This window comes from Dromiciops gliroides, chromosome 2 (genome assembly GCF_019393635.1).
Source record: "Dromiciops gliroides isolate mDroGli1 chromosome 2, mDroGli1.pri, whole genome shotgun sequence".
NCBI classification, from domain to species: Eukaryota; Metazoa; Chordata; class Mammalia; order Microbiotheria; family Microbiotheriidae; genus Dromiciops; species Dromiciops gliroides.
The window spans coordinates 689,724,738-689,750,919 of NC_057862.1; the positions used below are offsets into that span (position 1 = coordinate 689,724,738).

At 43.5% G+C, this 26,182-nt stretch overlaps 2 protein-coding genes across 2 annotated transcripts; both read left to right on the forward strand.

Annotated features, from left to right (window-relative positions):
• Nucleotides 1-22,951, forward strand: ACTG2 (actin gamma 2, smooth muscle). Its single transcript, XM_043983122.1, has 9 exons — nt 1-33; nt 9,672-9,834; nt 10,880-11,008; nt 12,277-12,387; nt 14,088-14,172; nt 16,696-16,857; nt 19,461-19,652; nt 21,463-21,644; nt 22,748-22,951. Exons 2-9 carry the CDS (start codon nt 9,709-9,711, stop codon nt 22,889-22,891), a joined length of 1,131 nt encoding a protein of 376 aa, XP_043839057.1. The 5' UTR covers nt 1-33; nt 9,672-9,708; the 3' UTR covers nt 22,892-22,951.
• A 2,005-nt stretch (nt 22,952-24,956) lies between these two features.
• Nucleotides 24,957-25,253, forward strand: LOC122743776 (60S ribosomal protein L37a-like). Its single transcript, XM_043988917.1, has one exon. The coding sequence runs from the start codon at nt 24,957-24,959 to the stop codon at nt 25,233-25,235; it is 279 nt and encodes a 92-aa protein (XP_043844852.1). The 3' UTR covers nt 25,236-25,253.
• Nucleotides 25,254-26,182: the final 929 nt, after the last annotated feature.

The window sequence follows — 26,182 nt, forward strand, 5'->3', positions numbered from 1 at the left end:
AGGGCCCTGAAGCCAGGAACTCCTGCAACCTCGGTGAGTAGCCCTCTCTGCTTCAGCCTGTCCTGGGGGCCTCTGGGGCTGAGGGTGGGAGAGAAAGAGGGAGGAGGATTGTGGGACTTGATTGGCTTGTTTGAGTTGGCCGCACTAGACCTTTGATGACAGGATCGGGGTTCCGGAGCTGGACCTCTGAGGGCAAGTTAGTCCAACCCCTTTGTTTAACTGAGGCCCAAAGGGGAGGTGACTTGTCCAAGGTCCTGCAGCTAGTAACCAAGATTTGAATCCAGGTCCTAGGGCCTCAAACCCAGCCATTTTCCCCACCCCATTATGAATTTAGAGTGGAGGAGGGGAAGAGAAACCTTAGAGGTCTTTTGTTCAGTCCCCTCACTTTATACATGAGGACACCGAGTCCCCAAGAAGTGAAGTATTCTTCCCAAGGGACAGAGGTGAAATTTGAACCCGGACCATTCTTTCCCCAGCACCAGGCCCTCCTCGTTGGCTTGAGGTCAGTCATGAGATTAAAAATAATCATTTGTTAAGTGCCTGCTATGGCGGAACCGCTAAGAGTGCTGTGGACAGCTACCTTTGGAAAGCTTTAATCCCTTCTGTAACTCCTGAGGTCTCAGTCCTGGCCCCCTGGAGAGCAGCATCCAGATAGAAACCTGCCGTTGGGAAGAGTGTTAGATGAGTGAGAGAGAGCAGGGCCATCTCAGAGGACTTGGGGGCCAATCCTGGCTCTGCCACCCTCACCAGTCACTTCTCTGTGTCCGTAGCATGAGGGCTGGAACTATTCTGAGGTTACTTTGGGGAGATGCTGGGTTCCCCCTCACTAGGCCTCATGAACTGAAGGCATGATGCTCCTTGCTGAATGTGTTGTACAAGGAACTCCCCATCAATTCACCACCAAGCCTGAGGCCGTGTGATTCTGTGATGCTGTCAGGTCTGGCTTTAAATCCCATCATTCTCAAGGAAAACAATGTTAGGGACTAGGGACAGGAAGAAGGCTTGGTCCATTTGGAAGATGCTGACGTCTTTTTCTGTGGAGAGAACACTGAATTTAGTCATGGGACTTGGGTTCAAATCCTGGCTCTGAAATTGATGTCTCTCTGAACCTCAGTTTCTTCATCAATAGAATGAGAGGGTGGGACTAGTTGAGGCACCTTGGTATAGTAGAACATCGAATAGAACTCTGCTTTAGGAGTCATTAGGACCTGGATTTGAATCTTATCTTGGATACTTATTAGTTGAATAATCCCAGACCAGTGGCCTCCCCTCCCTGGGCCTCAGTGTCTTTATCTGTAAAATGAAGAGGCTGTGATCCACAACCTCTGGAGTCCCTTCCAGCCCTGATCCCAAGAGCTATTTTGTACTGGATCTGTGACTCCCCCTGTCAGTCCAGAGTGACAGCTTTTTGTCTTGGAGAGTTGCCTGGGGGTACTGAGGGGTCAAGTGACTTGCTCAGGGTCATAAAGACAACTATGTCAGGTCAGAGGTGAGCTGGGAGCCCAGCTGAGCTGCGCCAGCTCTCTCTTCACTACACACTGCTGCCTCTGACAGGGATGATAATGAGGGGCTAGAACAAGAATGCCAACTGACATTTATGGAGCATTTAAGGGCTGGCAGGAGCTGTGTACATACATGGTCTCCCTCGAACCTCCCAATGATCCTGTGAGATAGGGGATACGGTAGTCTCCATTTTGGAGATAAGAAAACTGAGGCTTAGATGTTAAGGCTCAGGGTCAGACAGCTAGCAAGCATCAGAGTTAGGATGCAAACTTAGCTCTGTCTGACTGATCACATGTAGCAGAAGACTTTCAGCTTTAAACCCACCATTCTTGTGAGTGGGGGGCAGTGGAGACAGTGCAGGCTGGGAGGCAAGGAGTCCTGAGTTCAAATCTGGCCTTAGACACCTCCTAGCAGTGTGACCCTGAGCAAGTCACTTCCCTTGTCTTGGCTCTCTGAGCCTCAGCTTCCTCTTCTGGAAAATGAGGTCAAACTAGAATCAGAAGTTCTTAATCTGAGGTCTGTGAACTTTTTTTTTTTCAATCTTAATAGTATTTTTTCCAGTTACGTGTAAAGATAGTTTTCAACATTTGTTTTTAAAAGATTTTGAGTTCCAAATGTTTCTCCCTCCCTTCCTTCCCTCCCCCCTCCCCAAGATGGTAAGCAAGCAATCTGATATGGGTTATATATGTATGAGGACTGGGAACTTTACAAAAAAATATTTTGACAAATGGATTTCCACATAATTTATTTCCTTTTGTAATCCCATACATTTTATCTTGGGCATTTTAAAACATTCTTCTGAGCAGGGGTTCAATCATTTCAATAGACTGTTGGTGTCAATAAATCCCATAGTTCATTTCTATGTATGTCTGACATGCAAATTGTTCTGAATGTGTTCACAGCTAGTGGGTGTGGGATTTCAGAGGAAATGTCTGGACTCTCTTGTAAGAATAAGATTTCCATGTTTGGGAAAGACTGGGCTTCTGTCCCCTCACAGAAACTGGCTTTCTGTTTGCCTCAGGCCTGACTGTTGGACTCACAGACCCTCTGTCCTCACATTTCCTCTTGGCTGAGGGTGAATAAATGAATACAACTGGTCCCCAAACATCTGAGGACCAGCAAGGGGGCAGGGCAAGAGGAAAAAAGGCTGGATCCTTTCCTTTCACTGTAGTATTTTAGAACCAGGAGAGGCAATAGAGTAGAAAGGACTGACTAAAGCTAGGTCTGTCCTGAAAGGAAGGAAGACCTGGCTGGGTTCGAGTCCCACCCCTGGCATATACTGACTATGTGACTCTGGTCAGGCTATTTCCCCTCTTGGTAATCTAGACAACTTTCTACAATGACATTTTGCAGAGAGAATGCCAATCTGCTTTGGAGGGAGTTTCCTTGCCTGGAAATTCCCTATACCAATGAAGTTACAAATCCAGTCTCCCCACCCAACCTGTACTTCACCTCCTAGACCTGCAGGGTCCCCCTCGGGTTTACAAAATTGGCAAGGTGCTCAGACTGGAAAGAACCTTGAGATAATGACAACAACAACTGACATTGCTAGGGTAGCAATGAAGCTTAGAAAGCTCTTCCCATTCATTATATCACCTGATGTTCACAAATTACCCTGGGAGAGAGGGATTATGGGGAGGGAGACATCCCTCTCCTTTATACTTGAGAAAGCTAAGAATCAGAGGGGTTGGTAAACAGCAGCAACTGGATTTTTTTTTTTTTTTGGTGAGGCAATTGGGGTTAAGTGACTTGCCCAGGGTCACACAGCTAGTAAGTGTCAAGTGTCTGAGGCCGGATTTGAACTCAGGTCCTCCTGAATCCAGAGCTGGTGCTCTATCCACTGAGCCACCTAGCTGCCCCCAGCAACTGGATTTAAACCCAGGTTTCCTGGGCTCTGAACCCGGGGCTCTTTCCACTAAAATATCATCAGGGCACTCAGGGTAGCTAAGTAGGGCAGTGAACAGAGCACTGGCCCTGAAGTTGGGAGGACCTGAGTTCAAATCACACCTCAGACACTTACTAGTGTGACACTGGGCAAGTCACTTAACCCCAATTGCTTTAAACATCTGGGGCCATCTCTGGTTTTCCTGATATATATCTGCCACTGGACCCAGATGGCTCTTGAGGAGAGAGTGAGGTTGGTGACTTTGCACAGCCCTCCCTCACTTCAATCCAAATCACTGCAAGTTATGACATCACCCTGATGTCATGGTCCTCTCCATGAATGAAGGACAAACAACAACAACATGAGGACACTCCCTCTAAAGGGGAGTTTGAAAGGCTTCTGTAGATGAGGTAATGAAAAGCCTTCTAGGATCACCAGCTCTAGAGCTGGGCGGGGCCACAGAGACCACTTGTTCCAGCTTCTGCTGTTTATAGATGAAGAACTTGAGACCCAAAGGGAGGGAGTGACTGGGCTGTTGTGCAATCAGATGGTCAGAGGTCAGAGGTCAGAATACTTGGCTCCTCATCACAGAAGAGCTGGAAGGAACCTTAGCAGCCAGGATCTAATGCGATCCACGCCTTTTACAAAGAGAATTCATACAAAGCCAGCCAGTTCAGCCTTGTTCTGAAGACTTCCACGTGAGGATGAGCTCCTACTGGCAGAGATAACCCATGCCACTTTTCAACAGCTCCTACAAGCTAAGAAATTTTTCCATACCCTGATCCTCCATCAGCCTCTCCACAACTTCCCTCCCTTGATCCTGGTTTTGCTCTCTGGAGCCAATCAAAACAAGGCTATTCCATCTTCTTCACGACAGCCTAGCATGACCCTGGACAAGTCCTTTCCCTCAACTTTCTGACCCATGAGAAGGGGGAGAGGGTGGATCTAGCTGATCCCAAAGGTCCCTTCTAGATCCAGAGCTAGGAGCCCAGGACAGTCATTCCTTCTGCAAAGTAATCATAGGGTCTGAGAGCTACAAGGGGCATAGACTATCTCAAGGTGACTGTGAAGAAAGTGCTTTGTGGACCTACGGTATGGTAAATAAAAGGTAAGTAGAGATTGAGCCACTCTTAGATAGGTTCCAATCCTCCATCTAGCTATGTGATATTAGGCAAGTCACTTAAGCTCTGTCTGCCTCAGTTTCCTCATATGTAAAATGGCTATGAGTAGTCCCTATCTCCCATAACTGCTCACAAGGAAAAGGCAATTATTATTGCTGTCATTATTGTAGCCCTGGTTAACCCTACCTGTCTATCTACCTCTGAAAAGACCCAAGAAATGATTCATAGAAGAGGGCTTGGGGGAACAAATTCTGGGTATCTTTCCCTTCCCCTCACCTGGACCCAACATTGAGGCCATGGAGCACCCCCTCCTGTTGCTAAGGGATCATTTGGACCCCAAAAGAAGCAAGGAACAATTCCCACCCCCACCCCCTGTGATGGAGGAGAGGAAAAGAGGAGAAAGACTCCCCAGAATTCACTTCACTAAGCCCTCTGTTATTAATCATTTCCTGGACCCTTAAGATATGCATAAATGTAGTTACACAGACAAGGTTCTCCAGGTGGCCATATCTCTAATTCTTTGTGGGCCATGCATTCTGCTTTTTGCTACCTCCACTTAATTCAATAAACTCATATCTTCATCTATAAAATGAGAAGGTTAGTCTAAATGACCTCTGAGCTTCCTCCTAGCAGTGACTTTTCCTAGTGTTGGGCCCTTTCCAGCTCTATCATTCCATGTTCTACATTGTTCCAGTTCTGACATTTGATGTTCTCTATTCTAAGGGCCTCCCAGTTCTGATGTTCTATGTTCTTTGTTCCAAAGTCCTCCCACTTCTAACATTCCATGTCCTAGGATCTGCTCCACCCACAAACTCTGAGGTCTCTGCTCTTAAGGAAGGAAAGTCAGGAAGGAAATTAACTGTAAGACCAAGCAGAATAGGATTCATTTCTCCAACTAAAAATGTCTTTACCCTGCTCACTTCTTTTTTTTTTTTTTTGGTGAGGCAATTGGGGTTAAGTGACTTGCCCAGGGTCACACAGCTAGTAAGTGTTGAGTGTCTGAGGCCGGATTTGAACTCAGGTCCTCCTGACTCCAGGGCCGGTTCTCTAACCACTGCGCCACCTGGCTGCCCCTATCCTGCTCACTTCTTAAACTTATTTAGTCAGGTTTCTCCTTTTACCCTTTACATTTTAACTTAGTTCATAGGATTTAGAGCAGGAAGGGATCTTAGACACATTGTATAGCCCCTTCATTTTACAGAGGAAGAAAATGAGTCTTAGGAAAACTAAGTGATTTTCCCCAGGTCACAATCAAATAGCCACAATGACCACAGTCAAACCCAGATCCTCTGACTTTAGGTTAAACAGTTCAATTAAGGGGGCAGCTAGGTGGCACAGTAGAAGGAGCACCGGCCCTGGATTCAGGAGGACCCAAGTTCAGACCTGGCCTCAGACACTTGACACTTGCTGGCTGTGTGACCCTGGGCAAGTCACTTAACCCCAATGGCCTCACCAAAAAAAAAAAGTATAAAGAGATGAAAAAGGAACTTATATAACACTTACTTACCATTGATAATGAAAAAATATGAACGTTGAACTTTTAAACATTCAGAAATATAGCAACTAAATTTATGAAGTCAAATAATTTGCCAAAAAAATATAAAACCAATGAGAGTAGGAGATTTCAATAACCTACTAACAGTATGATAAATCAAATGAAAAGATTAACCACAGAAAAGTTAGTTGCTTTGCTCTTTTCTTTGCACTGTCCTGCCTCTAATCTGTGCCCCTCCTATTTGTGCCCTCACTTCCCTACTAGACCCTACGCTTCTTGAGGGCCTCTAAAAGAATGACTTGTGCAAAGTAGATGTTTAGTAAATGTTAGAGTTGAAGTGCTGCAGGAGAAACATCTACTTCTCCCAGAGTAGGGAAGAGGAAGAATTTCCTTCCAACCTCATGTTTAAGGGAGGCTTCCTGGGATGAGCAACATTTGAATTGGATAGGATGGGGTTTAAATGGATAGCAATAAAGAAGAACATTCCAAGGGGAGGGAACAGTAGGAGCAAATTCAGGAAGACTCTGGGTGTACTCGTGGGGGACGGTGACTTGGGTGTGTAAAAAAAAGGATGCTGCTAATGAAAGATAAGACTGGAAGGATTCACCAACATTCATCACCGTTGTTGTTGTTTGTCCTTCTCGAAGAGGACCATGACATTGAAGTGATGTCATGACTTGCACTGAATTGGATTTAAGTGAGGGCAACTGGAGATGGCCCTGGATGTTTTAAGGCAATTGGAATTAAGTAAGGGTCATACAACTAGTAAGTGTCTGAGGTGAGATTTGAACTCAGTTCCTCTTGACTTCAAGTTCAGTGCTTTATCCACTATGCTACCTAGCTGAATTAGAAGGGACCCTAGAGATTAAGTCTAACCCCCTTGTTTTACAAATACAGGAACCAAGGGGAGGGAGTTAAGATTCTTTACTTGAGGTTATATAGCAGGTCAATGATGAAGCCAGAATTTAAACCCAAGTGCTCTGAGTCTCAGAGAGCAATTAGTAAATATTTTTTCAGAAGCTATCATCTAGAAATCCCAAGGGTCTTCCCCTTCTAGATTGATTTTTTTTTTTAGTGAGGCAATTGGGGTTAAGTGACTTGCCCAGGGTCACATAGCTAGTAAGTGTTAAGTGTCTGAGGCTGGATTTGAACTTAGGTACTCCCGACTCCAGGGCCAGTGCTTTATCCACTTCCCCACCTAGCTGCCCCCCCCCCCATTGATTTTTTAAATTTCTTTTCTTTTCGAGTAAGCAAAAGAGGTCGTCTTTTGCCTCTTTCTTACCTAGCCTTAATCACTGAATGGGTATTCCTTCAGACAAACTGAGACCTAGGAAAAGCCTTAGCTTAAAAAGACCAAGGTCTTCCACCATATCCAGGGACATCTCCAGTCATCTTGATCTGTGCCTTGACACTGGACCCAGATGGCACAGGAGAGGAGAGTAAGACTACTGACTTGGCACAGCCCTGCCTCACTTAAATCCAATTGACTTGCAAGTCAAGACATCATCTTTCTGAAGTCATTGGTCCTCTTTGAGAAGGAAAGACAGACAGCAACAATCCAAACCAAATGATCCTTAGGCATCTGATCCAATAACAGTGACAGATACAATTTCGTATTAACCACACAGCTTTTTCCAAAGGAGGAAACAATGTTCTTCAACCTGCACAAAACAGCTTTGTGCAGTAGCAAGTACCAGTTTATCCATTTTATAGATAAGGAAACTGAGGCCCAGAGAGATGATAGAATTTGTCCTTCTAGCTAGTAAGTATCTAAAGACAGATTTTGAATGTAGGTCTTCCTGACTCCAGTCCGGTGCACTATCTACTATTGCTACAATGCTTTTCTAAAAATGTCAGTCCTGATTCTCAAAAACAGGCCTCTTACCTCTCACATGGTCTGTAAAATCCATTCTAGCTTGAGACCCATGATGCCATGATCTCATCCAACCATGTTACAGATTCGGGGGTGGCTAGGTGGCACAGTGGATAAAGCGCCAGCCCTGGATTCAGGAGTACCTGAGTTCAAATCCGGCATCAGACACTTGACACTTGACACTTACTAGCTGTGTGACCCTGGGCAAGTCACTTAACCCCCATTGCCCTGCAAAAAAAAGACCCTTCAATGACAGTTCCATCTCCCACTGCCATGCCTTGGCATAAGGTGGACCCATGCTTGGAATTCTCTTTCTCCTTACCTCTGCCTCTTGAAACCCCAACCTACCTTCAAGGCTCAACTCAAGAGACACTCTTTTTCCTTATCTGATTCCACTGATTAGTGGAGCCCCAGCTCGAGCCCCAGTCACCGTGTATTTCTTTTGTGTATGTATTTATTTGTGAATATATTATTGCTTCCCAGGAAAATGCAAGCAACTGCCTAGCTTAGTCCCAGAAACATAGTAGGTGCTTACTACCTGCCTCCTGAAGTAAATGGACTTCACCAGTCCAGCTCCATTCAGAGAGCTCCCTACTATCTCCAGGTGGTCTCCAGGGTGATGATAATTACCCAAGCCAGCAGCCCAGTGATGGAGGGAGGGGGATGCGACTTTCATTAGCCACAGAGACCACTGGGATCAATCCCACTGAACAACTACTCATGACACACCTGCCCTGTATAAGGCAGTACGTATGGTGGCAGATATGAAGCTGTAAATGACAGGCCATGTCCTCAAGGGGCTTATAATCTTCTGAGGGTGGCCTTTGTTTGGGGAATGCCTGGGGGACTATTGATGAGCAGGAATGGGCTGGGAGGAGGTGATTAAAATAGCAAGAAGCTTGGAGATTTTGCCATATGAATTTGGTCAGGATGTCCTCTTTCCTCCCCACCTCCCTTCCCTCTCTCTTTCTCTCCTGTATCCCATAATGGCCAGGATCCTGTTTTCAATGGGCACCTTCAATATGGAGGCACTGTGCTGGACACTGGAGATCCAAACCAAACAAAATATGCCATATAGAGAGCACTTTAATATCTGCCAAGCTCTTCACCTTACTCGAGGCTCTAAACCCTTCCAGAGAAGTGTTATTATATCCCCCATTTTATAGATCAAGAAACTGAGGCCAGGAGAAGTTAAATCATTTGTCCAGAGAGGCACAACTGGTAAGTGTCTGAGGCGGGATTTGAACTCAGATCTTCCTGAGTCCAAGTCCGGCTCTCTATCAACTAGCCACCTAGCTGTCTCAAAAAAGAAAGAAAGAAAGAAGGAAGGAAGGAAGGAAGGAAGGAAGGAAGGAAGGAAGGAAGGAAGGAAGGAAGGAAGGAAGGAAGGAAGAAAAGAGAGAAAGAGAGAGAGAGAGAGAGAGAGAGAGAGAGAAAGAAAGAAAGAAAGAAAGAAAGAAAGAAAGAAAGAAAGAAAGAAAGAAAGAAAGAAAGAAAGACCTCAAAGAGCTTATGTTCTGTTGGGAGGTAAGGTGGAACAGGTGTAATCTTTGTACCTTAATATGTTTTTTTGTGGAATAGAAATGTTGAATGTCCTGGGTTCTCAGAGGTCTGACTCTGGGCATGTTCTCCCCTGGTCTGGCCCCCTGTCTCTGAACACTGGACAGAGTTCCCTGACTGCAGGGAACCCAATCTGGAGGGTAGGTGAGAACAAGAGACCAAGACTTCCTGTACTGTTGAGATCCTCAGGTTTGCAGCTATTTCTGAGCAGGGACCTCTCTGGTGCTCTCCTAGGTGCTCCTGTCCTCTAAACTGCCCAACCAGCACCACCATGTGTGAAGAGGAGACCACTGCGCTCGTGTGTGACAATGGCTCTGGCCTCTGCAAGGCTGGCTTTGCTGGTGATGATGCACCACGGGCAGTCTTCCCTTCCATCGTGGGTCGCCCAAGACATCAGGTCAGTGTCCAAATATTTGTCTGCTACTGCCTTGGATTGACTGCAAAGTAAATGGTGTCTGATCTGCACAAGGTGGAGGGGTGAGGGGAGGATCTTGTTACTTCCCCCTTCCATTAACTATTACTAGAGAGCCAGCCAGGAGTCAGAAAAACTTGGGTTCAAATCCTGCCACTGCTCTATACAGGCTGTGTGACCCTGGGCAAGTCACTTAACTCTTCAGCGCTATGTAGTCCAACTATTTTATTTTACTCAGGATGAGACTGAGACTCAGAGATAATTTACTTGGAGGCCTGGTTTCTGATTCTTGGTTAACAATATGGGGTCATACCTCTATTATCTGATATCATCAGATGTGGGAAGACTGAATTAAACAACATAAAAAGCTGCAGAAACATTGGGTTCTATTATTATGATTATGACATCTATGGCATATGAGATGGTAAGGGAGGAGGAGGGGGGATCCAGGTCATTGGAGTTATATTGGATTATAGGCTTTGAAATTTTTAAAATGTGATAGTTTGAAAGGCAATAAAGAATAGCTAATACTTTGTTTTTTGGTGGGGCAATGAGGGTTAAGTGAGTTGCCAAGGGTCACACAGCTAGCAAGTGTCAAGTGTCTAAGGCAGGATTTGAACTCAGATCCTCCTGAATCCAGGGCCAGTGCTTTATCCAGTGCACCACCTACCTAGCTGCCTCTCCTTTAAAAAAAAAAAAGTTGTATTGATGTCATTTATTCTCATATCACAGTCATTGTTCCTTCCTCTCCATTCCTCCTTGTATTGGCCAATGAGCTGCCAAGTTCCTTCAACTCAGAGATCTGGGATTCAGGGACTGCAGATACTTTCCTAGCCCTAAGGAATTAATAGTCCTGTTAGTTAGATTAGAATAAAGCAAATGACCAATTAGAGAAGGTGTGTAGCATTAAAGGGCTTAGTCTTAACATCTCAACAAAGTGCTATAGATTCAGTTTGGCCACAGCCCACTGACTTGATGAGGAAGGGCTCTTTTTGTAACTTTACCTAACTCTCTCTTCTTTGGGTTACAGGGTGTGATGGTAGGAATGGGCCAAAAAGACAGCTACGTGGGGGATGAGGCCCAAAGCAAGAGGGGTATCCTGACCCTCAAATACCCCATTGAGCATGGCATCATCACCAACTGGGACGACATGGAGAAGGTGCTGGGGCCCCTCCCTGAATGCAATGTTTTTCATGATAATATGTTGTCTTGACCTTGTGCCTGCTTCTGAGGAGCTCAGAGCCCTCCCGCCTCAGATCTCATCATTATGCTTATTCTTCCCATTTTGCAGAAGAGGAAACTAGTACACAAGAAAGAGAGAAGATTGAATTCAAGCCAAGGACATATATTTAGCTGCAAGAATAGACCTCAGGAATCTTGGTCCCTTGTCATAAAATCATAGATTTTTAAAATGTCAGAACCGGAAGGCACTTTAGAACCTAGGATACCAGAGCTGAGGAAACCTTAGTCAGAGAACATAAAATGTCAGAGCTGGGAAGAATCTTAGAACACAGAATATCAGACCATGGAGGCACCTTAGAACATCCAATATAAAGTGTAAGAGCTGGATGGGACCTTAGAACATAGATCAAGAGATGGGAGGAAACTAAGAACACAAAATATGGCAACAACAATAATGACAACAGTAACAGTAATCGTGTCTAAGATTTACACAGTGCTTACTATGTGCCAGACATTGTGCTAAGGGCTTCATAATTATTATTTCATTTGATTCTCACAACTACCCTCAAAAATAGGTGCTGTTAACCCCCCACTTTACAGATGAGGAAACTGAGGCAAACAAAGGCAAAGTGACTTGTCTAGGGTCACTTAGCTAGTAAGTGTCTGAAGGCAAATTTAAACTCAGGTTTTCCTGACTCCAGGTCCAGCACTCTATTGATTGTGCCACCTGGATGAAAAGCTAGAAGAGAACCTAGAATATAGAATGTGAAAGCTGGAAGAATCTTAGAATGTAGATTATCACTGAAATGTATCTTAGATCATGGAACACAATGGCAGAACTGACAGAAACCTTAGAACCTAGAACAGAGATATCAGGGCTAGAAGAGACCTTTAAGACATAGAATATAAAATGTCAGAGGTGGTAGTGACCTTAGGACTTAGAACACAGAAATTCAGAGTGAATAGAGACCTTAGGACTTAGAACACAGAATAGCAGAGCTCACAATGACCACAGAACCAAGAATGTCAGAGAAGGGTCCTAGAACATAGAATGGTAAAGGTCAGAACTGGAACCATCTTGCCCACCCCTTTGCTTTACAAAGGGGGAAGCAGGTCCCGGACTCTCAGCTCTGTTCCAAGGTTCATTTTGGGTGAATCACAGCATGGTCATTGCATTTCTGCCCTGGATCCTCTGGCTTCTTTGGAGCCTGCTTGCTTGTTGAAAGTGACTTCTATCTCTCCTAGATCTGGCACCACTCTTTCTACAATGAGCTGCGGGTAGCACCAGAAGAACATCCTACCCTGCTGACAGAGGCCCCTCTAAACCCTAAAGCAAACCGGGAGAAGATGACCCAAGTAAGAGAGGGAGGAAGAGCAATCATGGGGAATGCTTAGGTGTCATCATGAATGCCCATCTACGTCATCTCTCTCTGCTTCTCTGTCTGTCTCTCTGTCTCTGTCTCTGTCTGTCTCTCTGTCTCTGTCTCTGTCTGTCTCTCTGTCTCTGTCTCTGTCTTTCTGTCTCTGTCTCTGTCTGTTTCTCTGTCTCTGTCTCTCTGTCTCTGTCTCTCTCTGTCTCTGTCTCTGTCTCTGTCTGTCTCTCTGTCTCTCTCCTCTTTTCTCTCTCTCTCAGACACCCACATTCATTCCCCCCCAAAGGCTTTATTAGTGGAGGATAAGGCATGGCAGGTCCTATTAAGGTGGGAATGGGTCAGGTCAGAGCCTGGTGATACTGGGTATAGCCTAGCTAAATTTGGGAAAACTCATCACCAGAGAGTTGGCCATCAAGCAATGGCCAAAGCAACCCGTGAAACTACCTGCTAAGGTGTTAAATGGTTTTGATCTTCATTGGCCATTGGAGAACCAACCCACATGGATGGAATCACCCAGGCTTAAAGTTGTGAAGGAATCCTTCATCTTTATGCAAATGACATTCAGATCTAGACACTTAGCTCTAATCTCTCTTTCTAGCTGCCAACATGCATCATGAAATGGCTATTCAATATCTGCTCCTGGGTGTCCCACAGACATTTCAAACTCAGTATGACCCAAACAGAACTCATCTTCTTCCCCCTTATACCTGCCCCTCTTCCAACTTTCCTACTTCTTTTGTGGGTACTCCCATCCTCTGTCACCCAGATTCTCAACTTCAGGATCGTCCTCCATCTTCCCTTTCCCTCACTTCTCATAGTCAATCATTTAGTTCTTGTCAGTTCTAACTCCACATACCTCTTGCATCTGTCCCCTTTTCTCCACTTTTATAACCATCACCCTACATAAGGCTTTCATTTCCTCTTACCTAGATGGTGGTAACAGACTCCTAATTTATCTTCCTTCTTCCACTTCACCCTTCTCCAATCCCACTCAATCCTTCACACAACAGCCAAAATAACCTTCTTGAGGCATAAATATGACCATATCCTTACCATTCTCAAAAAACATTTAGTGATGAATAGGACAAAAAATAACCTCCTGAGTTGTCATTTAAGGCTCTCCATTGTCTAGCTTCTACTTGCTTTATTTGATAGTACCTTCGCACACTCTCCATTCTGTCCAAACTGGTTAATTAGCTATTCTCCACAAGCACTGTTCCATCTCCAACCTCCATGCATTTGTTCAAGCTTTTCCCCAGACCTGGAATGCCTTTCCTCTTCTGAGTCCTTGCCTTCTTTCAAAGCTCAGCTCAGGTGCAACATCTTAAATGAAGGCTCTCTTGGCCCATTCTGTTATTATTGCTCCTCTCCCCCTCCTTCTCCTCTTCCTCTTCATCCTCCTAGGCCCACTTCTCTTCCTCTTCTCTTTACTTTTTCTCTCTTCTCTTCTCCTTCCCCTACTCTTTTTCCTCTTCTCCTCTTCCTTCTGCATTATCCTTATTTTCTATTTCCATTTTGTATCCCCACCTCTACCCTCACCCCCAGAACAATGTAAGTTCTGAGAGATCAGAAGCACTTTGGGATTTTGTCTTTACATTCCAAGAATAGCACCAGACACACAGTAGGGGCTTACCAAATATATGTTGAATTGAGTTGACTTTCTGCCTTCTGTCCACATTTCAGATCATGTTTGAAACCTTCAACGTCCCTGCCATGTATGTCGCTATCCAAGCTGTTCTGTCTCTCTATGCCTCTGGACGCACCACTGGTGAGTTGTGTCGACTTCTCAGTCCTTGTGGAGCTACAGAGTTAGCAGATAAGGGCAGAAGGGAAGGGGAAAGAAAAGACAACAGATGAGGGGGTGGGGTGTGAATCTGAGCTCCTGGAGAGATTTTCCTTACTTAGCATGGAATATTAGACTTAACAACTATACTCATGTTGGCCTCTGTGACCTCTGAGGTGGCTTTTTGCCCTTGATCTATGATCTAGAAACTGGTTTACGCTCTAGTAGGAGAGCCAGATGCTTCCGATGGTGTTTCAGCCAACTCTGCATTGATGAGGGTTGGAGAAGATGTGTGAGCCATTTAAGGACACAGATAATCCCAATGCTCCAAGTCTGACCAATGTTTTCAGCTCTTCCCCTCCCCTCCTCTTGCCTTTCAATGAATAACTGACATGGGTCAATCCTTGGGCCTCAGTTTCCTCTTCCATCATATGCTTGTTAAGTTCCCTTCTAGCTCACTGATTCTCTGAATTCTTAAGTGATACGTTTGTTCTCCTCTCTTCGCCTTCCCTTAGCCTAGCTCACCCTCTGGTGGACATCCTAATGAGCAGGAGAGTAGACAGTAGAGGAAGCATGGAAGGGGGGTTGAGAGCCAAGTACCTGTTATATGCCTTACAGAGGTGAATGAGAGATGGCTGCAGGACTCCAGGAGCTGACCCACTTGACCAGCCAAATAGGAAAACTCAAATGGGTACTGCCTTCCTCCCAGGCAGGCAGTGCTGAGGAGAGCCCTTTGGGAACTTTGGAGCATAGTAGAAATGCCATATCATTGGAGCAATTGAGACTCCTGCTGCTATGCTTAATGCAGAGTAAAGCAACCGCTACAATGTGTCAATGGAGTTGTGCTTTGCAGACATTTACTCCGTCATGGCAGATGGCAACCCGTCTATTGGTCTCTCAGCCTTCCTGATCCTCCTCTAAGTTCTTCCTAAAACCTTTCCCAGCACATCAAGCTAATATGCTGGAGGCCTTTTCCCATTTGAATCTTTTTGCATTAGCATGGAACACAAAAGGAGTCCATCTGTTACAGTAGCTAAGTGTAACAATGGATAGAGCCCTGGATTTGGTATCTAAAATGTTGCCTCGGGCAATTAACCATCTGCGTGACCTTTGGCATGTCATTGAAAGGTTTCTCACCTGGAAAATGGCTATAATAATATCCCCTACCTCATAAGGTAGTTGCACAGATCAAGTGAGTTAATATGGGAAAAGCCCTACACAGACTTTAAAGTTCCACATGTTCACTATTATTATTGCCCCTCCGGCTTATGACACAAACCAAGTCATGTCTCCTTCTGATCATTCGTTGTCCTCTACAGCACAGCAGGTGTAAGACAAGCAATAATTAAAGTTGTAGTTGTGCTAGGAAATGAGTGTGTGTACATGTATGTGTGCATATATGCATGCATGCATGTGTATCCATATGCTAATGTGAACTCATGAAGATTGGCTTGTAAAAATATTTTAACTAACTGGGGCCTAATCTGTGGACTTTGGGCTGGCTCTCTGACTGCTATTAATTGCCCAAGCCAGTTTGTTAGGGCTGTTTAAAATTCCCACAACTGCTTCTCCCAAATTGATAAGCAAACAGCCTCTTTCCATTTAACAGCAAAGGATTTATTTAGGTGAATAAACTTAGGGATAAAGGCAACAAAAGAAGTAGGATAACAAAATTAAAATTCGACCTATGAATTTCTGCCAACGAACTCTCCACTTTCTCTTTTAACTCTCTCTCCTCCTGCTGCTTGTGCTTACTCTTTGCCTAGCCGGCAACTTTCTTAGCGTGTCCTCTGCTCTCTGTCCCGTCTCTCAGTCTCCTTCTCTCTACTTTCTAACTGAAATGCCCTTTCTCCGTATCATTGCACACCCCCAGTGTCTCTAGCGTCTCTGTACCAACTGACCTTCTTCTAGCATCCCCCTCACCGAAAAGCCCCTTTCTCATCTCCCTACGTCTCTTTTTATTAACCTCCTCTCTCAGGTGAAACTCAGGCTGGCCCCAAGCTGTGGTAGAGTCCCCATGCTGCGCACACCAGGAGCTGGGGGCTGGGCAAAGCAAGGTCTGGTGTCCCTCCGGTTTTTTGTGCGCATCTCCACTGTATCCAGGGGTCACACTGTGCCACTCCCGCCAGGGGTTTTTTGTCTACACACAGCTTAGCCTGGCTCAGAGGCCCCCCCCCCCAAGCTGAAATGAAGGGGGAGGGGCAGCTCCACTGGGGAGCCTGAGGCTAATTTTAATGTCTACAGGCTACTGGTCACAGAGGGGAGGGGGCATCAAGGTTGATGGAAGGAGAACCCATATCAGCTGAATCCCAGGTGTGAGAAGTATTCATGTGGACCACAGGTCAGAGCTTTAGAGCTGGGATCACCTCATGCAACCCCTTTATTGTATACATGAGGGAACTGGAGACCACGATGAGAGTCAGGAAAAATTCAGTGACCGGTCTCAGGGAAGTAATTAGGGAAAAGTAATAAAGAGACTTTGACGGATCCCATTTCCCTTGTTCACAGGCATTGTCCTGGACTCAGGGGATGGAGTCACCCACAACGTGCCCATCTATGAAGGCTATGCCCTGCCTCATGCCATCATGCGTCTGGATCTGGCTGGCAGGGATCTCACCGACTACCTCATGAAGATCCTCACAGAAAGAGGCTACTCCTTTGTGACCACAGGTATGGGGGACAGGGAGAAAATGTAGAATCAGGGAAGGCTTAGAAGGGTGGGAGATAAGCAGGACTGCTTCATTGTTTAGTTTATTTTTACATTGCTGTCATTTTCTCTACCCCAACCACAAATTGACCCCTCACTTATAACAAAAAAGGCAAATAGGAAAAAACCAACAACTGATAGTGTTGTTATATGATATTGTGGGCAACATCATTCCAACCCCCCCCACCACCTCTTGGCTGGAAAGAGAGATATATGTTTCATTAGCTGATCTCCTGAACTATGATTATTCACTGAAATTACTCAGACTCGAGGCAGCTAGGTAGCACAGTGGATAAAGCACCGGCCCTGGATTCAGGAGGACCTGAGTTCAAATCTGGCCTCAGACACTTGACATGTACTAGCTGTGTGACCCTGGGCAAGTCACTTAACCCTCATTTCCCTGCAAAAAAAAAAAAGTTAATGGCAGATACAAGATCTGAACTCAAATCCTATAAGTCCAAGTTAGCCACTCTTTCCATTGTAACGTGTTACCAGATCTAAATATCCGGGGCTGTCTCCAGTCATTCTGATCTGTATCTTGACCCTGGACCCAGATGGCTCTGGAGGAGAGAGTGAGGTTGGTGACCTTGCACAGCCCTCCCTCACTCAAATCCAATTCAGTGCAAGTCATGACATCACCCTGATGTCATGGTCCTCTTTGAGAATGAAGGACAAACAACAACAACAACAGCAATTAGGCATAAAAAACAACTTTATACTGTTAAGCTAGAGGAGACATAGACAGACAGTAGTTGTTCTGAAAAGATCTAGGAGTCTTAGGGGATGACAAGCTCAATGTGACTTAGCAGTGGAATGTTGCCACTACTAAAGCTAATCCAATCATGGGTTTCAGTAGGAGAGGCTGAGCTTCCAGGAATAGGGAGATGATCACCCCCAATGCCATCTGCTCTCATCAGACCTCCTCTGAAGTACTGTATTCATTTTTGAGCATCAGGATTTAAGAAAGGCATTGATAAGCAACAAGGCATCCTGAGGAGGACAACCAAACTGCAGAAAGACCTTGAATTCATGCCATGTGAGAAATGGTTAGAGGAAGTGGGCAGTGTTAACCTAGAGAAAAGAAGTCTCAGGGTAGGAATAAAACAGTCACATTCAAGAGGACAAAACCAAGAGTAAATGTGGGGGAGCTCTAAAGGTACAGACTTTGTTTTGATGTCAGACAAAACTCCTTAATGATCAGGGATGTCCAAAGTAGACCGGGTTGCTTTCAGTGAGAATTTGCTTCCCATCCTTAAAGCCTTTCAAATAGAGAATGATCAACCACTTGTTGGCTGTGTTATAGTAGGGATTAATTCCTGACTGGATAAACCTAGATATATGGTCACAAAGGTTCCTTCCACCTCTCAAATTCTATAATTCTCTAATGTCTAACCATGTTCTCTAAAAATCTTCTTTTTCATCATTTCTTTCTGAAAAACAACATTCATATGTCACAATTGGTTCACCATTCCCTACCTGATGGATGTTCCCTTTGTTTCCAGTAAAGAGAAGGATTTTCACAGCTGCAGATGGGATATACTCTAGGTCCTGGGAGACATTACTGACCACCTGAGTCCTGTGACCTTTGAGGATCCACCAAACGGGGAAAGGGGAGGAGATTCATGGAAAGGAAGAAAACATTTGGCTCTTGAGAGATCAAATTGAAGTAGGCGAAGTTCATGATCATCCCCCCTGCTCCTCCTCTTCTCCAGTTGCCTTGTTCCCTCATTTTGCCTTCCAGCTGCTCTCAGTGGGCAATGTCTCATGATCTGGGTCACCTCCTTTCTTTGTCCCCACTATCCAAGCTTGTTCCTGTGCCTCCAGTTGGAGGAAATCTGATAAACCAACTCACCCCAAGATATTAATACCAGATAAAGGCTTGAAGAGACTCTCTTGAGAAGGCAGGGAGCCATAGTTTAGAAGTCAAAAAGATGGTGTTTCAGATATCAATGCTAGAGATGTTTTCCTACCTCCAAGAATGTTCTTTTTCATTATTACAAACTTCACAAACATCAACAAATATGAACTATCCTAATACAAAGGACAGGAAAAGTGGGTCATTTGTGATACTGGGAATCTCTATAATGTACAGATTCATTTTTTTAAAAGTATATGTGACATTTCCCTTGGTTCCTGTCCCAGTGATGCACTACTTCTGTGTGTTCCCTTGTGATCTGCCTTCTGCTCTTCTGTAGATTTTTAGAGTTTCATTGGTGCTGTTTTTTCTCTCCTTTTTTTTTTTTTGGTTGTCCCTATCATTACTCCTGCCATTCCCCTTAATAAAAGCCCTCCTTTGACAGAGATCAACGTAGCAAAACAAAAACAGTTCAGCACATTGGCCACAACTAAAATGTAGGATTCATTTTATCCATCATGAAATGGTATTGACAAATAATAATGATTTTGATATCTGGAAGGATTTGTACAATTTCATTACTACTCTAATATTGAGTCATAAACTGAGTCATAACTGAACTGAGAGTAAGTGACCCACAGATCCCAGAATGAACTTAAAGACTAGAAAAAGTGACCTCTCTTTTCCCTCTCATTTTGATTCTCCCACCAGCTGAACGTGAAATTGTAAGGGACATCAAGGAGAAACTGTGCTATGTGGCACTGGACTTTGAGAATGAGATGGCCACAGCTGCCACCTCTTCCTCCCTGGAGAAGAGCTATGAGCTACCTGATGGTCAGGTCATCACCATCGGCAATGAACGCTTCCGCTGCCCAGAAACCCTCTTCCAACCCTCCTTCATCGGTGAGACCTTACAAGATGGAGAAGTGTTGAGGGCACCATGCAGTGGGTAGATTACAAAGAGGTAGACTGAGTTATTCTCATATGAAAAGGAAATCCAATCCTACAGCCTAGACAACTTCTACTTTTACAATTATAGGATTTAGAGCTAGAAAGGACCTTATAGGTCCTCTCATCCAACACTCTCATATTTTACCCATGAAGAAATTGAGAACCAGAGAGGGGGAGAACTATGCGACCCAAAGAGGTCATGTGGTTTAGTAATGGAAGAAAGTGATTGTAGAAGCAAGCTTTTCAATTCTTAGACCAATGCTCCTTCAACTATGCCACACTAACTGTGTGGAAAAACAGATAGCAAGCCAAAGAGGAAGAACTAACTAACTTTGGAGAAACCTTTCTAATGTGGATGAGCCCTAATAATCTTAGAATACTGAAACAATCTCCCAAAGAGTTATGAGGATAATTTAGAATGCCAGCCCCAGGAGTAGGAAATTAATATCCAGGAATTGTCAGTTGTAAAAAAAAAAAAAAGGAAAGTACTCAAAAATCCATCTTTAGGGCTAGAGGCTCCTCTGGGCTGATCAATTAATCAGTCAACAGACATTAGTTGAGCACCTCCAGGTTAAAACGGTGGACATGTAAAAAAATAAGATAAAGTCCCTTCCTTCCTAAAGCTTACAATCCTAGGTAGGGAGATAAGATATAACTTTGCTAAGAATTAACTAACAAAATTTGATTCAATGCCTCAGGCATTTATTAGGCAAACTGCTCTCTGCAGGGCATTGTGATAGAGCAGGAGATATCAAAACAAATGGAGAAAGGGTCCCTACTTTCCAAGAACTTACATTCATTGTGTGGGGTAGAGAAAGAGGGAACACATACACAGATAAACAAATACAAAATAATTTTAAGTGGGAGAGAACACTAACAACAAAGTGTCAGGGAAGGCTTCAGGAGAATCTGGGCTTAGCATTGAAGGCAACTCCAGATTCTAAAATGGAAGGTGAGGAGTCAGTCCATTCTAGGCATACTGGCATGGGGTGGGGGAGAGTGCTGGGGAAGGACACAAGACATCAGCATGTGCAAAAGCACAGAGATGGAAGAGAGAAAGTGTAGAATTTGTAGAATAGCAAGCAGGTCAGTTTGGCTAAATCATAGAGTGCATAAAGTCAATCACTCAGTCAATAAACATTTACTTAGTGCCTACCATGTGGCAGGCACTGTGCTAAGGGCTGAAGAAGCAAAAAAAGGAAAAACATAGTCCCTGCTCTTGAGGGGCTAACAGTCTAGTAATAAATAATCAAAAAAATAAAATACCTCATACATTAAAAAGAAAAATAAATAAATAATCAAGGGAAATTATGTATAATAAACCTGCAAAAACAGGCTGAAATAAGATTAGAAGGACCTTGAATATTAAACAAAGGATCTTGTATTTTACCCTGGAAGTGTCATGGATAGATTTGAACTTTAAGATGATTTTGGTGCTTTGTGGAGGCTGCATTGGAGAGAAGGAAAGACTGGAGACAGGGTGACTGACTAGGAGGTTGTTATAGTCATCAAGAAGGGAAATGACATAACTCAGAACTGAACTAGGGAGGTAACCATGTGAGTGGAGAGAAAAAGAGAAATGTGAGAGATTTTCTAGGGAATACATATGGGAATTGTGGTAAGGGGGAGTAAAGAGTCAAGAATGAGTCTCAGGTGTCAAAACTAGGTGACTGAAAAGATGGTGCTACCCTTAATAGAAACAGAAAAGTCTTGATGAATGATCTTATCAAAAGTGCTAACCAAAGACCGTCATGTACCATAGGTATGGAGTCTGCAGGCATTCATGAAACAACTTACAATTCCATCATGAAATGTGACATTGACATCCGGAAGGACTTATATGCCAACAATGTCCTCTCTGGTGGGACCACCATGTACCCTGGGATTGCAGACAGGATGCAGAAGGAGATCACAGCCCTGGCCCCCAGCACCATGAAGATCAAGGTGGGTCTTTACCTAGCTCCCTTGATTGTAATTTCTGAATAAAAATACTCACTGTATTTTCATCCCTGGACATCCCTTCCTGTCTCTCCTTTCTCTCCCCAGCTCTGATCCAAATCAATGCTTCAAGAGTAAAGGGTCTTCTCAGTTACTATGCCTCCCTCCATCAATATTTGGCCAATGCCTAGTGAGAGTGGGGAGGTGGGGTTTAGATCTAAACTAGGGTTGAGGGAAGGGGATTGGTTTGTATGAGGAAAAAGACTGTCTGACTTTCACATTTGTAGCCCCAGCACATGTGAGGCACTGCATAAATTGCCTGGGACTGACTGAAACAGTCAGTTGGGTTTCTGTTGTAGGCACGGCCATCGGCATTCTACTAGAACATTTCTAAGGCCATTGTGAGGTGTTGGGGGGTTTTAAGTTTTGGATCTTTTTGTAACAGGCAATGGATGATCTTCCCAAAAAACCGATTTTGTGAATAGTGTGAATGTGTGTGTGTGTGTATGAGAGATAGAGAGACAGACAGACAGACAGAGACAGAAAGATGAACCACTGCATCATGGTATCATGGCATGGTGGATGGGGTACTGGGTTTGGAATCAAGAAGGCATAGATGAAATGGTAAAGAGAGTTGCCCAGAAGGTGAGGTTGGCATGGCCTAAGCTCAGAAACTAAAGAAGCTGGGCCTTGGATGAGCCAGCAGCTATCTTCAAACACCAGAAGGCAGCTTCTCCCAAGGTCAGAGCTGCCTACCTGGAACAGGCAGTGAGCTGTTCTGGAAAGAACATTGTATTTGGAGCCAGAGAACCTGTTTACAAAGCCTGACTCTGACACTCACTTACTATGTGACCAGAGGCAAGTGACTTTGTTGCCTGGATGCCAGTTCCCTCTTCTGTAAAATGATGGGGGTCTGATTAGATGGCCTGTAAGACACCTCCCAACTCTCAGGAGAGGGCATTCTATGATTCCTCTAAGGTGCAGTCTTGATTGTGTTAGGTGAGATATCAAGCCTTAGCAAGGGTTCTGGGAGGACCAATGAGACGTCAGCATATCCTTTCTCACTTCTTTGGGCTCTGACCGCCACATGTCCCTTTTGTTCTTTACAGATCATTGCTCCCCCTGAGCGCAAGTATTCGGTTTGGATTGGGGGTTCCATCCTGGCTTCTCTCTCCACCTTCCAGCAGATGTGGATCAGCAAACCAGAGTATGATGAGGCTGGGCCTTCCATTGTCCACAGGAAATGTTTCTAAGGATGGGGTCCATTGGGCCTCCTTGGCGCTGCTCTTCCTCCTGCACCCTCTGCTCTGTTGCTGATCCCAATGCATTAAAGTTGGCAAGCCTTATCTCTCTGTATGGACCTCTTCTTTCCCTATATGTAATGCCTTTAGCTTGAATGTCAGTGGAGGTGAAGGCAGGTTACTCTGCAGGACATAGAATCATTGGACTTAGAGCTGGAAGGGGTCTCAGAGAGCATCTGGTAAAACTCAAAATGGTCCCCTCACTTTAGTGAGTCCCAGAGAGGAGAAGAGACATACCTAAGAACACACAGCTAGTCAGCCACAAAGCCAAGATTAAAAGGCAGGTCTCCTACCTCACAGTTGAAGCTAGTGTATTAATTCAAGAGATATTCATTCAATTTGATTTGTTAGTTCTTGGGGGCACCCCCCACCACTGGCCAAAGAAGTAACGATGCAAGAGAGATGTACAGATCGGGGATTATGCTTGGATCAGTTGGGAAATGGAACCTCACTCAGACTTAGGGCCACAAATTCCTGATGGCTCCCTACTTAATGTTTGTTTGCCAAACTCTACCTAGTCAATTAGCAGTTTTTTTCATTCAATTTTATTTTTATTTTTAGTTCCAAATTCTCTGCCCCTCCAGTCTTTCCCCTTACCCACTGAGAAGGCAAGAATTACAATACCTACTATATATGTGTGTATATATGCATGCATGTATTATGTATATGCATTTAGCTTTATGAAGTCATGCAAAATATATTTCCATATTAGTCATGTTCTAGAAGGGAAAAAAATATGCTTCAATCTGTACTCTAAGTCTATCAGTTCTCTATCTGAAGGTGGATAGTATTTTTTATCATGAGTCCTTGGCAATTGTGGATTGTATGGATCAGTGTTACTAAGTCTGTGAAAAGTTAATTGCCTTTACAATATTGCTGTTTCTTTGTAAGTTTTTCAGTTTACTTTGCTTTGCATCCATTCATACAAAATTTCCCAGGTTTTTCTGAAACCATTCCCTTCATCATTTCTTTTTATTGTTCTTTTTTTGTTTTTTTTTTTTGTTTGTTTGTTTTTTGTTTTTTGGTTTTGGAGTTTTTTTTGGTGAGGCAATTGGGGTTAAATGACTTGCCCAGGGTCACACAACTAGTAAGTGTCAAATGTCTAAAGCCAGATTTGAACTCAGGTCCTCCTGAATCCAGGGCCAGTGCTCTATCCACTCCACCACCTAGCTGTCCCATTCCCTTCAGTATTTCTTACAGCAAAATATTTTTCCATTATGTTCACATATCTCAACTTGGATATTCCCCATGCCACCACAAAAAAGCTGCTATAAATAGTTTTCTACAAATAGATCCTTCCCCCTTTTCTTTACTCTCTTTGGGATACAGCCTAGTAGTGATATTGCTGGGTCAAAGTTTTAAAGCTTTTGGGGCATAGTTCCAAATCATGCTCCAGAAGATTAGACTAGTTCTTAGCTTTGCCAACAGTGCATTAGTGTACCTACTTTACCACGACCCCTCTAGTAGTTGTCATTTTCCTTTTCTGCCATCTTAGCCCATCTGATGGGTATGAGATGATACTTCAGGCTTGTTTTAATTTGTATTTCTCTAATTATTAGTAGTTTAGAGAATTTAATATGACTATTGATAGCTCTGATTTATTCTTCTGAAAGCTGACTATTCATATCCCTTGATGATTCATCAACTGTAGAATGACTCTAATTTTTATAAATTTGCCTCGGTACTTTATGCTATATATTTGAGAAATGTAACCTTTGCAGAGAAATTTACTGCAAAATTTTCTCCCTGTTTTCTGCTTTTCTTCTAATTTTAGCTAACTTGGTCTTATTTGCATAAACCCTTTTTAATTCCATATAAACAAAATGACCCATTTTAGATCAAAGTCATCCATTTTATCTCCCATGAACCTCTCTATCTCTTATTTGGTTATAAACTCATTCCCTATCTATAGATATGACAGGTAATTTCTTCCATGCTCCCCTAGTTGACTTTTGATATCAACTTTTATGTACAAATTCACATGCGCTCTTCAAGTTCCAGGCCTGTGATTGGCAACATGGCTAAACACACCAAGGAGGTCGGAATTGTTGGTAAATATGAAACACGTTATGGTGCATCCCTCAGAAAAATGGTGAAGAAAATTGAAATGAGCCAGCATGCCAAGTATACCTGCTCCTTCTGTGGCAAGACCAAAATGAAGAGACGGGCTGTGGGTATCTGGCATTGTGGATCCTGTGTGAAAACAGTTGCTGGTGGTGCATGGACTTACAATACCACCTCTGCAGTTACAGAGAAATCTGCCATCAGAAGACTGAAGGAATTGAAAGACCAGTAAAATCTCCCCATCAAATATCTGTAGACCATAGTCCAACAATAAATGGATTAATTTATGGAATAAAAAAAAATCACTTTGGTTTTAAAAAAAAAGAACAAAAACAAATTCACATGCCCATTTCGACCTTATCTTTGTATGTGGTGTAAGATATTGGTCTATTCCTAGTTTCTGCCAGGTGACTTTCCAGTTTTCCTAGTAGTTTTTGTCAAATAATAAGTTTTTGCCCCAGTAGCTGGGATCTTTGGGTACATAAAAACTGTTATTGTGCTCATTTGCTTCTTTATATTTTGTACCTAATCTATTCCATTGATCAGTCACTCTATTTCTTATCTAGTACCAAGTTGTTTTAATGATTACACCTTTGTAGTATAGTTTGAGATCTAGTATTACTAAACCTCCTTCTTTCACATTTTTTTCATTAATTCACTTGATTCCTGATCTTTCGTTCTCTAGATGAAATTTATTATTACTTTTTCTAGCTCTGTAAAGTAATTCTTTGGCAGTTTGGTTAGCATGACACTGAATAAGTAAATTAATTTAGGTAGTGTTGTTATTTTACTATATTGGCTCAGCTTACCAATAAGCAATTACTATTTCTCTAATATTTAGATTTTACTTTTTATGAAGAGTGTTTTGTATTTGTGTGCATATAGCTCTTGTGAGTGTGTCAGAAGGTAAATTTTCAAGTATTTTATATCGTCTGTTGTTATTTTAAATGGTACGTCTCTTTCTTTTTCTTCCAGTTGGAATTATTTTTTTGGCAATTATATAAAAATACTGATCATTTCTGTGCATTTGTTTTCTATCCTAAAACTTTGCTAAGTTAGCCATTGTTTTGATAAATTTTTTACTTGACTTTCTGGAGTTCCCTAAGTATACTCTCATATCATCTGCACAAAGTGATGATTTTGTTTCTTCATTGCCTACGTTTATTCTTCCATTTCTTT